General features: G+C 46.1%; 1 protein-coding gene across 3 annotated transcripts; it reads left to right on the forward strand.

Moving 5' to 3' along the window:
• The first annotated feature begins 520 nt into the window (after nt 1–520).
• LOC148213877 (uncharacterized) lies at nt 521–12,395 on the forward strand. 3 transcript variants are annotated; one of them, XM_088130264.1, is made up of 15 exons: nt 521–1,060; nt 2,021–2,127; nt 2,537–2,606; nt 7,607–7,756; nt 7,874–8,037; nt 9,294–9,416; nt 9,537–9,654; nt 9,980–10,135; nt 10,328–10,504; nt 10,639–10,782; nt 10,894–11,013; nt 11,121–11,229; nt 11,357–11,419; nt 11,707–11,746; nt 12,151–12,395. In XM_088130264.1, exons 1-15 carry the CDS (start codon nt 974–976, stop codon nt 12,287–12,289), a joined length of 1,767 nt encoding a protein of 588 aa, XP_087986390.1. In that variant the 5' UTR covers nt 521–973; the 3' UTR covers nt 12,290–12,395. The 3 variants fall into 3 exon arrangements, with proteins under 3 accessions (XP_087986390.1, XP_087986389.1, XP_087986391.1); XM_088130263.1 differs by having other exon boundaries at nt 11,707–11,898; nt 12,151–12,271; XM_088130265.1 differs by having other exon boundaries at nt 2,042–2,127; nt 11,707–11,898; nt 12,151–12,271.
• The last annotated feature ends 1,569 nt before the right edge of the window (nt 12,396–13,964 follow it).

A 13,964-nucleotide genomic window follows, 5' to 3' on the forward strand; every position in this document is an offset into this window, starting at 1 on the left:
TTTGTGTTGCTCACAATCAGACAGTTTCCCACATGAAAGGCAGAGGCCAAAGGCTACCAAGGGTTGCCACTGCTGGCCCTGGGAGAGCCACCATCCTTGTTTAGGTTCCGAAGGAGGTTGTTTGGGGCCTTTGCCCGGTTGATGAGGGAACGAGGTCTCAAGACTGCCTACGAAGCGCCTGCCTTTCTCAGCACCAGGCTGGGAGACCTTCCTGTTCCGCCTGCCAGGCACGAAGGCCTCTCCCAAACCCTGGGCATGGCGGGGCGCCATTGACAGGCTGCAAGGGTCTGCAGGAGCCCCTGCCCCCCAGACTGCTTCCTGTCCAGAAGGGGCTTGCAGGGGAAAAAAGACGCCAGGTGGGCTGGCTGGTGTTGGAAAGGGGAGGCTGAACTAGCTGGATGTTCTTCCACATCTCACCTTCTTCCCCCGGTCAGGACCCAGGAGGCACAGAGAGACCTTGAGGAGCAGGAGAGCTCTCATGATGGGGATGCCTCTTGTACCTCAGGGGTAAGAAAGGTTTGGCAAAGTGGCTGCTGGGAGTTCATGCCTCAAGTCCAGGGGGGTGATTCCTGGGTCCTTTAGACATCCGATCCCCCTGGCCTGCCATCTGGAAAGGGCATCCGAGCTGCCAGAAGTCAGGTCACAGCTGGTGGAGGGACATCCAGTGATGAAAGGGTGATTGAGGAAGGGGCTGAGTGCCTTAGTGTCCCTCTTTTCCTGACCCTGTCCGAGGCAAAAGGAGAGAGGGATGCGTCTTCCAAATGCCTGAAGAGTCTTTGGGAAAAGGTTGCCAAACGCCTGACCTTGGGCATAGCACGTTTTGAGAACGGCTGCTCCTTATTCTGGAAGCAATGTCCCCTTAACGTTAAGGCTTCCGAAGGCGCTCTTGCTAGGGGGCTGAACCTTGTGCCCTAGGCCTTAGCCATCCTACTGGGATGCAGAGAGCTTTGGATTTATGTCTTAATACGAATACATGTTATTTGCAGGATTCAGTGGAAGCCCAGGGAACCTCCAGGACCCACAGCCTGGAAGATGTGGAGATCGTTCCCGATTCGGCAAGGTATCTGCTCTCATCTGAGGGATTCTGCAGCCCCCAGGAAGATGGCTGTAGTACCGTCTCGGATTAAAAAGGGCATGAGAAACGTCTGCAGAGATAGATTTCTGTTGGATGCATGCTCAGCCCCCTGGACAGGAAGCTTTTCTCTTCAATGGGATGGGGGGCCATTTGGGGCCAAAGGGGGACCAGATGATGAAGGCCCCTGAGCATGGAGCGCATGCTTAAAGCACAGTAAAGTAAGCAAGCTTCCGACAAGGTAAAATGACACAGCACAAAAGGAAAAGGGAGAGGTGGGAAAAGGAAAACAAAATCCCTTCATCCAATCCTCCAGCCCAGCCAGTCGCAAGGGCTACTGCTTGGCTGATTGTGGAGAGTCCTAAGCCTGTGAGTCATCTTCTTAGGGAGATTCACCTCCTTTCCTTCTCCACCGTCCTTCTGATAAAAGGGAGGAAACTCAGGTCAAGGCCCTTGCCCTGCCAACTGACACACTTCCTAGAGCATGTGTGTGGCCACTCTTGTAAGAGGACCCATGCCAAGTTTTGACTTTGGGGCCTTTTAATCTCTCCCCAGTTCTCAGGAAACGGAGCTCCAGAGGCAGGGGCTCCACATGATAGAGGAGGTCTCGATTCGTTCGGTAACTCGTGGGCAGCTGGGAAGGGCCCTTTGCCGCTGACTGGCGGCCTAAATGGATGTGGCCCCTTACCCATGCCTTTCATTTTTCAGCTTCATCCTCTCCGCCACTCTGCTGCTTCCAGGCAGGGCATTAAGAGGGAAAGAGTGGAAAGCCTACTTTCCTAGGGGATGGGTGGGGTAGGGGTGGGGGTTCCTTTAACTCGGGGGATGCATCAAGCAACAGAAGCCCTATTCCAGTCAGGCGCCCTGCCTTCGATAGTCCTTTATTCCAGAGTCCCCAGGTTCCACGGACATAGAAATTCGGAGTCTCCTTTCCCTTTGTGTCCACAGAGGAGTCATTGTCATTCACAGGATTCCACCAAAGGCGGCAGAGAGCACACCGGTGACCTCAGCGCCCTGAAGGAGGAGGCCTGGGACCCGAATCTCATTTCGGAGAGGTGCCTACTTTTGTCTGTACAATCATTGAGGAACTGTCACCCCTTGCCCAGGACTCACAGCGGAAAGACATTAGGTCTTTTCCGCTCACTAATTTAAAACAGCGTTTGGTAGAAACCTTGCAAGGTGGTGGCTATTGTGGATAGAAATACGCCTGTTCTGTCTTCTGACAGTAGAGTGAAGGAGCTCTGGGGAAGCTGGTGTGCTGTGGGTGTGAGACAAAATGTCACCTGACCAGTTGATGGCGGAGAGAGCTCTCCAGAGACAGAGGGGCCCTTGGTTGGATCCTGCACGGTTCTGTCCTAGCTCTACTTCTCTGACCTCCTCCAGAACCGTAATTTCAGATAACTCCCTTTCCTCAAACTGACCCCTAATCTAGGTCTAATCATCCTCTATCTCTCCGCTCAACAGCAGGTCCAGCGGAAAAGGTTCTGCTAAAACCTGGTCCCGCAATACGGCAACCTCTTTGCGGGAACGTCAGGTAAGGCTCGACACCCAGGCTTAAACTGAAGACTTCCCCAGAGAAGGGGCTATTGCTGCAGCCTCCAATTCAGCCCTCCCCTGGAAGAATTGTCCTTTCACCATCCCATTCCATTTCCTCTTTCTTTCCGCCTCTTCTTTTTTTATAATATTTTATTGAGATTTTAAAGATACATATTTAAAAGTTAGAAATTAAAAGGAAAATTTGAAATACAAAAGGAAAAGAAAAAGTGAGATAAAGTAAAAAGAGAAAAGATATGAAAAATAGATATCTTCCAATCTATCTCTTGTCCTAGAAATGATAAGGCTATCATAAATGCTAGCTTGTAATACATGAAATAGGAATAATTCTTTGTCTAAATATATCCCATTACGTTTATAATCTAATTTTCAAATCCGCATGTAAGCTTAACCACACCTGCCTTTTGCAAGTAGTCCTTCAATGGTTTCCATTCTCTTAGGTAATAGTTATGTGAGTTTTCTTTTAATAAGCAAGTCAGTTTATCCTTTTCGGCCATATCCATCAGTTTTAACAACCATTCTTGTATTGTTGGTAGTGTCTGGGTTTTCCAAAATTGTGCGTAAAGAAGTCTTGCTGCGGTAATCATGTATTGAGTAATTCTAATAAGATGTTTTCCTATTTGAAAGTCCATTATCCCCAACAGGAAGGGTTCTGGTTTAAATTGTAGTATGCTCTGCATCAAGGTTTGTATTTGAGTCCAACATTTCTTTGCAATTTTACATGTCCACCACATATGGTAAAACGATCTCTCTTGTTGGATACATTTCCAAGAAACGTTGGAAATTGTCCCATACGTCTTTGATAATCTTTGGGGTGTCATGTACCATCGATACATCATTTTATAGAAGTTTTCTTTCGAGTTATAACCTAAAGTAAATTTTAATCCTTTAGACCACATATTTTCCCATTGCTGCACATGTATATTATGACCAATATTTTTTGCCCATTTAATCATGCATTCCTTGACTTGTTCTTCCACCATTTCTTCTCTCAACAATAATTCATAGCAAATTATTCATTTTGCTATGAAACGTTTATCTGTTTCACATAATTGGATTTCAAATTCTGATGTATTCTGTTCAAATCCAAATTCTTTTTTATCAGTTTAAATTTTTTCTTTGTATTGCATATAAGAAAGGCATTGAAAGGTATATCTTTCTAAAACCAATTGTTCTTTTGATTTAATTTTATATTCTCCTTGTTCTTTTTCTAATAAGTCTTGGTATCTCATCCCTTTATTTTTATCTCTTGTTTCAGTTCTATAGAAGGCTTCTTGTATAGAGGTCCACAGCGGCATCTTAGGGCATAAAAGTGGTCTACATTTAGTCCAAACCTTTCATAGAGATCTTCTAATATAGTGATTTTTAAAGTCCACGTAACTTTAACTTTATCATACCACAAATATCCATACCATCCAAATCTCAAATTGTGACCTTCCAAGTTTAATAATTTTTCATTTGTCAAGGTGATCCGTTCTTTAAGCCATACTAAACAGCAAGCTACACAGTACAATTTCAAATCGGGAAGACCCAAACCACCTCTTTCTTTCACATCGTGTAAATCTTTATATTGTATTCTTCGTTTTTTCCCTTGCATATATAAACTTAGAGATGTCACGTTGGCATTGTTTAAAGGGTGCTTTTGAACTCAATATCTGGAAAAGATATAAAATTCATGGCAAAATATTCATTTTCATCACCAATATTCTTCCTAATAGCGATAATTGTAGCTTTTCCCACCGATCTATGTCTTTTTTAATATCTGTCCAAAGTAGAAGATAATTATTCTGAAATAAAGCAGCATTCCTCAATGTCAAATATACTCCCAGAGGTTTTATTTTTTTCTCTATCGCAAATGCAGTTAGTTCATTCAGTTTCTTCTGTTGGTAAACATCCATATTTTTAGTTGAAACCGTTGTTTTTGCTATGTTTACTTTGAACCCTGCTAGCGACCCAAAGTCTCTCAATTTTTGCATTAACGATTCAATCCCATCCAATGGGTTTTCTAAGGTAATGACTAGGTCTTCAATAGAAGCTCTTAACTTATATTCTTCTCTTTTAACTCTTATTCCCCAAATGTTGTCATCTTGTCTAATATCTCTAAGTAATACTTCTAAAACCAATATAAATAATAAAGGAGACAAGGCACATCCTTGTCTCGTACCTTTTTGAATTTTACATGCTTTAGTAAAATCTCCATTAAGAATTATGTTTGTGGTTTGTGGTATGTATATTGATTTAATCCATTTAACAAAGTTTTCCGCAAATTTCATAAAATCCGAAACTTTAAACGTAGAAGGCCAATTTAAATTATCAAAGGCTTTTTCAGCATCCAAAAATATCAAGGCTGCTTGTTTTTCATAGTGTTGTTTCAGGTATTCTAATGTATCCAGAACGTTTCGAATGTTATCTCTGATTTGTCTTTTTGGTAAAAATCCTGCTTGATCCTGGTGGATAAACGTTAGAAGAATATTCTTCATTCTTTCCGCAAGAATTGTTGTGAATATCTTATAGTCATTGTTCGATAGAGATATTGGTCTATAATTCTTTGTCAAGGTCAGATCCTCTTGGTCTTTTGGAATCAAGGTAATATGGGCTTCTTTCCATGTTTCTGGCATTACACCTGTGTCCAAAATTGAATTCATAGTCATTTGTAAAGGAAGACAAAGCTCCTCCTCAAAATGTTTATAATAGGCCGCTGATAAACCATCTGAGCCAGGTGCTTTTCAACAATTCATTTACTTAAAAGCAGTTGAAATTTCCTCTAATGTTATGGGATCATGAAGTAATTTTCTGTGTTGATCAATAAGAATAGGCAATTTAAACTCCATTTATATTCCAGGTCAAATATTTGTAATCCATAAGTATATTTGTATTAAAGTCTTTTATAATCCACTCCAGAAACCCCAAGCTTTGTTAAATCCGCACTGGTTTCGATATCTTTTGTGGTCTTTTCTTTTTCTTATAATTCTTGATGGGTATCGCGAAAGTCTGCCTTATATTTTTCCAAAAAGGCTTCTGCCTTTAAAGTAGAATTTATTCGAAATCTTTGCTCTTTATAGATAAAAGATAGTCCTTCTAGTCTCTCCCATCTGAAAGAAATACCGTGTTAGTTTAATTTATCTGTGAAGGAGGAGTAATCCTTTCTTTTTCTCAATATTCTTTAAGGTATTTCTTTTAAAAAAGTCACCTTTTTGCCTGTGATACTCAGTCCATCCTTATAGTGTTTTTTCAAAATTTCTTCTCTTGTAACCTTCCGTACAAAATGAATCAATATGTCTCTTGGGACCTTTTTTCTCTAGCAAAACGTGAATTGACTCTAAAAACTTTGTCTATTTCAGAATCTAGATCTTGGTCCTCCGTCTCCAAAAATTGTGCTAATGCGGTAATGATGAATTTTCTTACATCTTCCCCGGGATTTTCCGTTACTAACCTCAATCTCAACATAAATTCTTTCTCCCTCATTTCTGCTAATGCAATAGCATCCAAATTTCAATCAATTTCAATCAGTGGCTCCTTCTGACTTAATTTCTAACAACTGAACCTGTCCTTGAGTATTCTTGAGGTCAGTTGACAAATGATCAACCACATCCTTCACTTTCTGAACCTCATTTCTCAATTCTTGAGTCAATTCCTTCTTTACGTTGTCCATTTTTCCATTCATTTTTGTGTCTCTTTGGTCCCTCTGGTGGCTTAAGGCAGCAATTGCATCTAATCCTTTTTTCATGTCTCCACCCCCTCAACCGGTTCTGTAGAAGTTCTGTTGATTCTCTCTCCTTTTCCTTATCCTTCTTCCCTCTTGAAGCCATTGTTGACAGTGCGAAATTCAATATCTTCAAAGGGCAACAGTTATAATCCTATAGCAACAGCTTTCTTCCAAGTTCTCTAACAACACAGCAGTTATAATCCCAGCTATAGAAAGCTGTCTCTTATTGTTCCCAAACATAGATAATAAAAAATATAAACAATTCTCAATTCTCAAGCTTTTAAGTTCAACATGAACAGAAAAAAATAAAAGGAACACTCAGCTATAGAAATCCAACAGTAGATTCGTAATCCAATATAAGTTTAGAAGCAAGGAAAAGCAAAAGGGAAAAAAGAAAAAAATTATAATCCCATAAAAAAGGCAAGCCATTAACAGTTTGTAGAAACCTCTATTTAAATTCCACAAAAAGTTTCCATAACGTAGCAAAGTCCATTTCTCAATTTCCACCCGTTACATTCCATGACAGAGATGAAAAAATAAGTCACCAGCATCTGAAAGTGTAGCCCAGAGATAGATCTTAGATATTAATAAAGCAAAAATTTTTTTTAAAAAAATGTAATCCGAAGAGGAGGAGAGTAGAAAAAAAAATTCCCCCCTTCCTCTTCTAAAGTGATCTAAGAGGCCGGACTGCAGCGCTAACGTCTATCATTCGTGAGGCTCTCTGCCTTTGTAAAGCACGATGTTTCCCAGCCGCCTTCGCTATTCTACTCACTGACTTTCCCGTGATGGAAGTGAGGAAAGGCAGGAGGAACAGCGTCCACGGCTCTTGTGGTTCATCTTCTGAACTCCCCCTATCCAGGGGAGTATTCTGGTGGTCTTCTCTCCTCTAGACCCACCGCTAATCAAATGCAGCTTGGGCAGTCCCCAGAGCTCTGAGAAACGCGTCAGCGCACTGCCCTGCCCTGCCCTGCCCTGCCCTGCCCTGCTTCTTTCTCTCTTGCATATGCAGGAGGTTCTGGATAAAAGCTGCACACTCACGTCTACTACCTCTAGTGAAATGAGACAGGTCCTATCCTCCCTACATGTCGTGACCCGGAAGAACATCAAGCAGGTCACATATGGCCTCTTAGAGCTCCCGTGGAAGTAGGCAGGGGTATAGATACTTCCTCCCTCGAATTCTAGGCCAACCCTTTCAACATCAGGCTGACCCTTCTGTATTTCTCCCTGTGGAACTGGGATGGGCAGAAGGGTCCAATTTCTGATTTTCTTTCCAGCACCTGTGGCGAGCTGCTCTTGGCCTTTGTCACCTCGCCGTGCTGCAGTGGAGATGCGATCCAGTCCCTGCTTGTGGCCAAGGGAAGGAGGTCCCTTGGCTGCCTCCAGGAGGAGAGGAACAGTCCAGCCATCCTCTTCCTGCAGCTACAGTAAGGGTCCAGCTCGCAAGGAGGTGGTCCTCTTGAACACACAGATTTCAACCACTCCCTCCAGCCAACTTTCCTTTGCAGCTCTATTGGTGAGGCAGACTCTCCTTTTCTCCTCAGGCCAGCGCGATCAGTCTCATTGGGAGGATAGTCCGGTCCGAGGAGTGCCCCGTGGTGCTGGAGGCTCGGTTCCCTGAAGTTCTGCTCTGCCTGATGGATATCATCATCAAAGGTGCCAGACCGCAGAATCCATCGACCCACGGAGGGGACCATGGGCCTCTAGAGTAAGCAGCGGCGTTGGGAAGGAGAAACCTCCTTCTCTTTCTTGGGCTTCTGAGTTCCTCCTCCTTATCCCTTCGCATGTCCAAACAGCATTCCTGGTATGGCAGTGCCTCTCTGGCCCCAGAGACCTCTCCTCTGAGAGGCCAGGTATTGCATAGACCCCAGGGAAAAAAGCTGTCAAGCATGCAGAGCTCCTAGCTTAGGCGCCTTGCTTATGTCATGAGGTCTGTCCCCAGGCATTGCGGACAGAAAACGAAATATGTGGCCTTGGAGATGATTCCAAATTCCATTGGGGTGGGTGGCAGGACAAACTCACCCAGATGCAGCAAATCCCATTTGGTGGTGAACGGCTGTGAGGAAGAAGAAAGGTCTGTTACACACACTGCTCCCAGGTTCGGCTTATGGTTACTCACTCACACACTCACAGCCTGTTGAGGCACGCGGATCTTGTCAGCCCCCCTTGCTTTCTACCTGGGTTTTCCCAATAGGTGCGGCTGGAGCAGACAGACACACAGCCCTGGTCAACAGCCGGGAAATAATTAGGGATACACACAAATCACTCCCAACCGAACACTGAGGCACAAGAGGTTCTTTGTAATACACGGAGACCCAGTGAATTTACAGTAACAGCAAAACTTTACTGGTTGCAAGGTACATTTGCTCTTTCTCATACACACACACATGTCCTCATCCAAATTTACCCACGTCCTTCCCAACTAGGCTGCCAGGCACTAGCTAGAGGTACTTCCCAACTAGGCTGCCAGGCACTAGCTAGAGGGACGGAAGCCGCCAAGTCTGGATCCAAAGATGACTCAGGTAACTCAGAGTGGGCGGGCTTTGGGACCCCTTTTATCCGCAAAAGTCCTTGCTGGGTTGATTTACAAGTTGATGGGATTGGGGTGAGGGCTTCCATGTGCTCAGGGCCAACTTCCTCTTTCTGGTTCAGGTCCTTTGTTTTTTCCTTAAGGACTTGCTTCCTTCTTATCTACCTCCCTGAAGGGATCTCAGAGATAAGTTTCCTGGCTTTTGTCCTCTCTGCTTAGGTGCCTGCTTCATCTTTAGGTTATGGCAGCTTCAGCCTAGTCTGACAGGTCCATTTACAGCCCCTTCCCCTATTTGCTCTTCTTGTGGCATTCCAGGGAAAGGAGGGAGAGAACCTTTGATGGAAGTTTCCCCATTGGCGTAGCACAAAGCATTTCTTTTGCCCCTTAGACTTTGGGATTGTGCCTTGGTGACTCTGCCCTTCTCTCCTCTGCAGGGAGACAGTTGACATCATCCAGGTGCTGCTGGCCAAGGTGACACACCTGCTCCTGGAGGAGACCTTCAGAAAGGTGTTGTGCCACCCCAGCTGCTGCCTCCAGGGCGTGGCTTTATTGGTGACGTAAGTCAGAGGGCAAAGGGCCTCTTTTCTCCCCAAAGAGAACCTTTCTTCTGCTCTTCAAGCCCAGCTTGGCCTGTCCGTCTGATGGCTTTTTCTCAAAGGCGCCTTGGTGTATTGCAGGGACCTCATAGAGACCTCCTCCTCTGCCACGTGCAGCCTCCAGAGATATCTGGGTTCTGTCCTGGAGAAGGAAGAGGCAAAGGAGTATTCAGCTGCAGCGGTGGCCTTCTTTGCTGAGGTAAGAAAATGCCCACCTTATTGTGTAGGATGCTGAGCCAAGGAGGCAAAGGGAGTGGCCTGACAAGGGTGATGTATAGGAGAAAACGGGAGTCCCGTTAAAGGTTGAATGGGGCTTTAAGTCCCATTGAGAGGGTTCAAGCTGCAAAAGTGATCTCTCTTGCTTTCCTTACAGCTAAAGGAGAGCCATGTTTCTGCTGCTTCAAAGAGCAAGGGGGAAGCATCTTCCCTGGGGACCTTTGGGCACCTTCTCCCCAGTGAAGCTGACTCCTTCTCTTTCCCCGTCCAGCCATTGATGGGGCTTCTACTTCTCTGCTCTCTTTCAGCGGCTGACTAACTACAAGAGCCAAGCCCCCGTGGAGAAGACCTGGAAGACTCTCAATTTGAGGAGGAGACCCGTCCCAGGAGGCCCTGGTGCTGAAAGTGTCATCTTTCCCCCAATCTTCTTCAATTCATTGGATGCTGCCCAAGGAGGTGGGGAGGTAGAATATCTTCCTTTTAGTCAGTCTTGGGATGGTGACGGCTTGCCGCTGTCACATTCCATCCTCAATTTGGTCTTGCTCAGTTAAGAAGAGATTGCTAGCTAAGATACCCAGCGGTGATCAGAAATGGGCAGGGTGGTCATCTCTCTTTCACCTGGGGAAAGTCTTTCAGATCTCCCATTTTCTCTGCAGATTATGAGCCCCGAGGAGCTCTGCCAGGCAGTCCTGAGTGGGCTCAGCAGTTGCAGCCTTGCCATCACCTTGGAGTTCTTGGGCTCGGCCAAGCAGCTCGGCCTCCAGACAGTGGAGGATGTCTGGACACCCCTGAATGCCTGCTTGGCTGCCCAGTACCGCTTGCTCTTCCACCACGTGAGTCCTCAGCTTCTCCTTCCTTGGGAGGGGAGGAGAAAGTCAATGGAAACCTTAACTGCCAGGCTACAGGAGACCCTTTTCCTTTTCCTTTTCCTTTTCCTTTTCCTTTTCCTTTTCCTTTTCCTTTGTAGGAGGCGGCAATTATCCGATGGGCAGCCCTGAAACAGATCTGGCCTCTTCAGCACCACTGGAAAGATCTCGAGGGGACAACCACCATCCACACCGTCTTGGCAGTGCTGATGCACGTGGACGATGTTGAGGAGAAGGTGGCAGAGGTGAGGGCCCGGCTCGCTTGGGCAAAGAGGGCTGCAGCTTGGCTACCTGACTGACTCAAGGAAAACAGGAGAAGAACGGAATCAGCTTTTTTCTCTTCTCTTCTTTTGAAGGCAGCAAAGGAGACCCTGCGGCACCTGGCCGAAGCTCTCCGGTGGCACCTCGGGGGCACCCTCCTGGCGAGGGGGACTTACAGCCTGCAGGAGCTGCTCCATCAGATCGCCAAGCACCTGGTAGGAGCCCTTTTCTGGCTTCCATTCCCCTCTAGGGGTGAGAGGCAGGGGTGGCGTATGGAGCACTTGGGGATCTCCCACCTCTGTCTTTCTGCCTCTTCTCCTAGATCCGGTTCCCCATGTCAGAGGGGCAGCTGGAGCTGGAAGTGTTCACCTGCCTTTCCTACTTTAAGAGCAAGCAGGCTTCAGTGAGGAGAATGGCTGCTATGTTAATTGGTAACGGAGCTTCTTGTTTCCTCCGGGATCAAAGGGAGAGGGAATTCTGGGGTCACGGCGGCATTCAGTTGGGAAGTCGGCTTTGAAAGGGTCAATGGTTTGTTTTTCTCCCTCCTTTCCTCTACAGGTCACCTGCTTCATCAGAACGGCAGCCTCCTCATTGGAGGGACGGTTCCCATCTATCTTGCTTGTAAGCAATGCCTGCGCAATGTGAAAAGAGCAATAGCTTTGGGTTAGAAGTGTAGAGAAGGAAGGAAGGAAGGAAGGAAGGAAGGAAGGAAGGAAGGAAGGAAGGAAGGAAGGAAGGAAGGAAGGAAGGAAGGAAGGAAGGAAGGAAGGAAGGAAGGAAGGAAGGAAGGAAGGAAGGAAGGAAGGAAGGAAGGAAGGAAGGAAGGAAGGAGGGAGGGAGGGAGGGAGGGAGGGAGGGAGTTATGCAGGATGCATTGTGAAGCGCTGATCTAATGTTTATCTTTGCAGATATGGACAGGTTGCTTGGGGACCAGGACCCTGCAGTCAGGCAAGTCGCCTATCTTACCAAAGGTTTGGTGGACAAAGCCTTCTCCCTCCACGCTCCAGACGTGCTGGTGGCTGCCCTCCGGCACTTGGTGGCAGGCTGTAGGCGGCCACGGTACCCCCCTGAGTATGAAGGCCTTTCCACCTGATGGACTGGTGAGGGAAGCTGGGCAACCAGTGCCTCAGGTGTAGGGTGGAGGCTAATGGAGGGGAAGCAGGGGAAGAGGGCCAGGAGTTTCCTCTGAAGGGAGGGGTCTCGCCATGGCCTGAGTCACTTTGTTCAGGTGGGGGCCAGAAGCAGAGGACTGTCCCAGGAAGGGAGGAATGTCCACTCGTGGCTTCCTACCAGTTCAGGTTGAAGCCAGGGCTGTGAGCAGAGAAACCGATTGCCTGACCTCTCTTTTTCAGGAATTCCAGCTCTTCCTCCCATGGCAAAGAACATCTTGCAGCACCGCAGAGAAAGACCGCTAGGATGCCATACCATCCCCTTGCTACAGACAAAAGTCAGTCGCCGGTTGACGGGGCTGGGGAGGAATTTTACCCATAGTGTGCCGTTACGCTCGGCCTGTGGGGTTTTTGCCTTCCCCATAAGCAACGTTCACCCGAAGTTGGCTGTTGACGTGTTAAAGTTGTTCAATAAATAGTGAAAGCTACTTTTGACCATGTTGCTTTGGTTATTTCATGGGTTCACTCCATTCTGTTTCTTCATCGGTCTGCCTCTGATCCAAGGGTAAAAATGTTGTAAAAATCAGCAAGAATATTGGGGTTGAACTACTACTAAGAGTGGAGTGCTACAGGCGCTCCCAGGTTCAGCTTATGGTCACTCTCTCACCCACCGCAGCCTGTTGAGGCGTGCGGATCTTGTAAGCCCCCCCATGCTTTCTACCTGGGTTTTCCAAATAAGGGCAGCTAGAGCAGACAAGACGCACAGTCCTGGTCAACAGCCAGGCAATAATTAGGGACACGTACAATCACTTCCAACCAAACACGGAGGCAGAACAGGTTCTTTGGAATACACGGAGACTCGGTGAATTTAAAGTGACAGCAAAACTTCACTGGTTACAATGTACATTTGCTCTTTCTCACACATGCACAGACACTCACCGACGCTCACCCACATCCTTCTCAACCAGGCTGCGAGGCAGTAGCTAAAGGGAAGGAAGCCGCCATGTCTGGATCCAAAGATGACTTAAAAAGTGGGCGGGATTCAGGACCCCCTTTATCCCCCAAAGTCCTTCCTGTGGGGATTCACAAGTCTGGCAGCTACTTTTGCCTTCTAAATTTACAAGGGTGGTAGCTGTTGATGGGATGGGGGGGGAGCGGTTCCATGCGCTCAGGCCCAATTTCCTTTGTCTGGTTCAGGTGACATTTTTCCCTTTGTTTCCTTAACAACCTGTTTCCTTATCTCCCTCCCCCAAAGGATCTTTTAGACAAGATCCCTGGCCTTTTGTCCTCCCTCCTTCATCTTTAGCTATGGCCTCTTCAGGCTAGTCTCTCAGGAGAAGGAAGAGAGGTCAGGGCTGCTCTCTCTGCCAGTCCCTTGGGAGGCAGGTCTGGGGCTGGCACTTGGTCCTTGGCAGTTGGTTGCTGCGATAATTTACCCGACTGTTTGGTGGTTCGTGTGTCACCTGTGCTTATATAAGGTGACCTCCAGGATCCAGCCCAAAAGTACCAATGCCTGAAGGGCAACTTTTCTGCTTTAACCATCTTCATGTTTGTAATGTTATACCCAACGTTTAGCTAAGTATGGACAACTGTGAAAAAAGACCAAATTTCAAACATGGATTTCAATTCCTGTGTTTACAACTATAACCAGTAAAGTTTGTCCCTCGTTAATGGATTAAAATCAAATAGAAGAAACTTAACTTTTTTAGAAGAATAAGTATTGAATGTACAAAAACCTAAACAAGATTACTTGTGAATCTTTAACAAACATTTAAGTGTAAGGATTTAAAAACATACTTTAATACAGCTAGTAAGCTGTTTTACAGTTTTTTTTAATTCCTTAACTTAAATGATTGTTAACAGGATATAGATTATTGTGATCAAAATGTAAAAAAACTCTGGAAGCTTCAGTTTTTCAATGCTGTTATATATATGAACCACAGCTACAATTTCTGCTGCACAATCTTTGAAAGCCTGTCGGGTCCAGCCCCCAACTGCCCCTTTAGAAAAGAGTACTGTGTTCTGACTGATCTGTGGTGTCTTCCACTTGGTCTCCT

Source organism: Python bivittatus, unplaced genomic scaffold, assembly GCF_059951505.1.
Source record: "Python bivittatus isolate LINGU-HERP-01145 unplaced genomic scaffold, Pbiv_v1 ctg000850_np1212, whole genome shotgun sequence".
NCBI lineage: Eukaryota > Metazoa > Chordata > Lepidosauria > Squamata > Pythonidae > Python > Python bivittatus.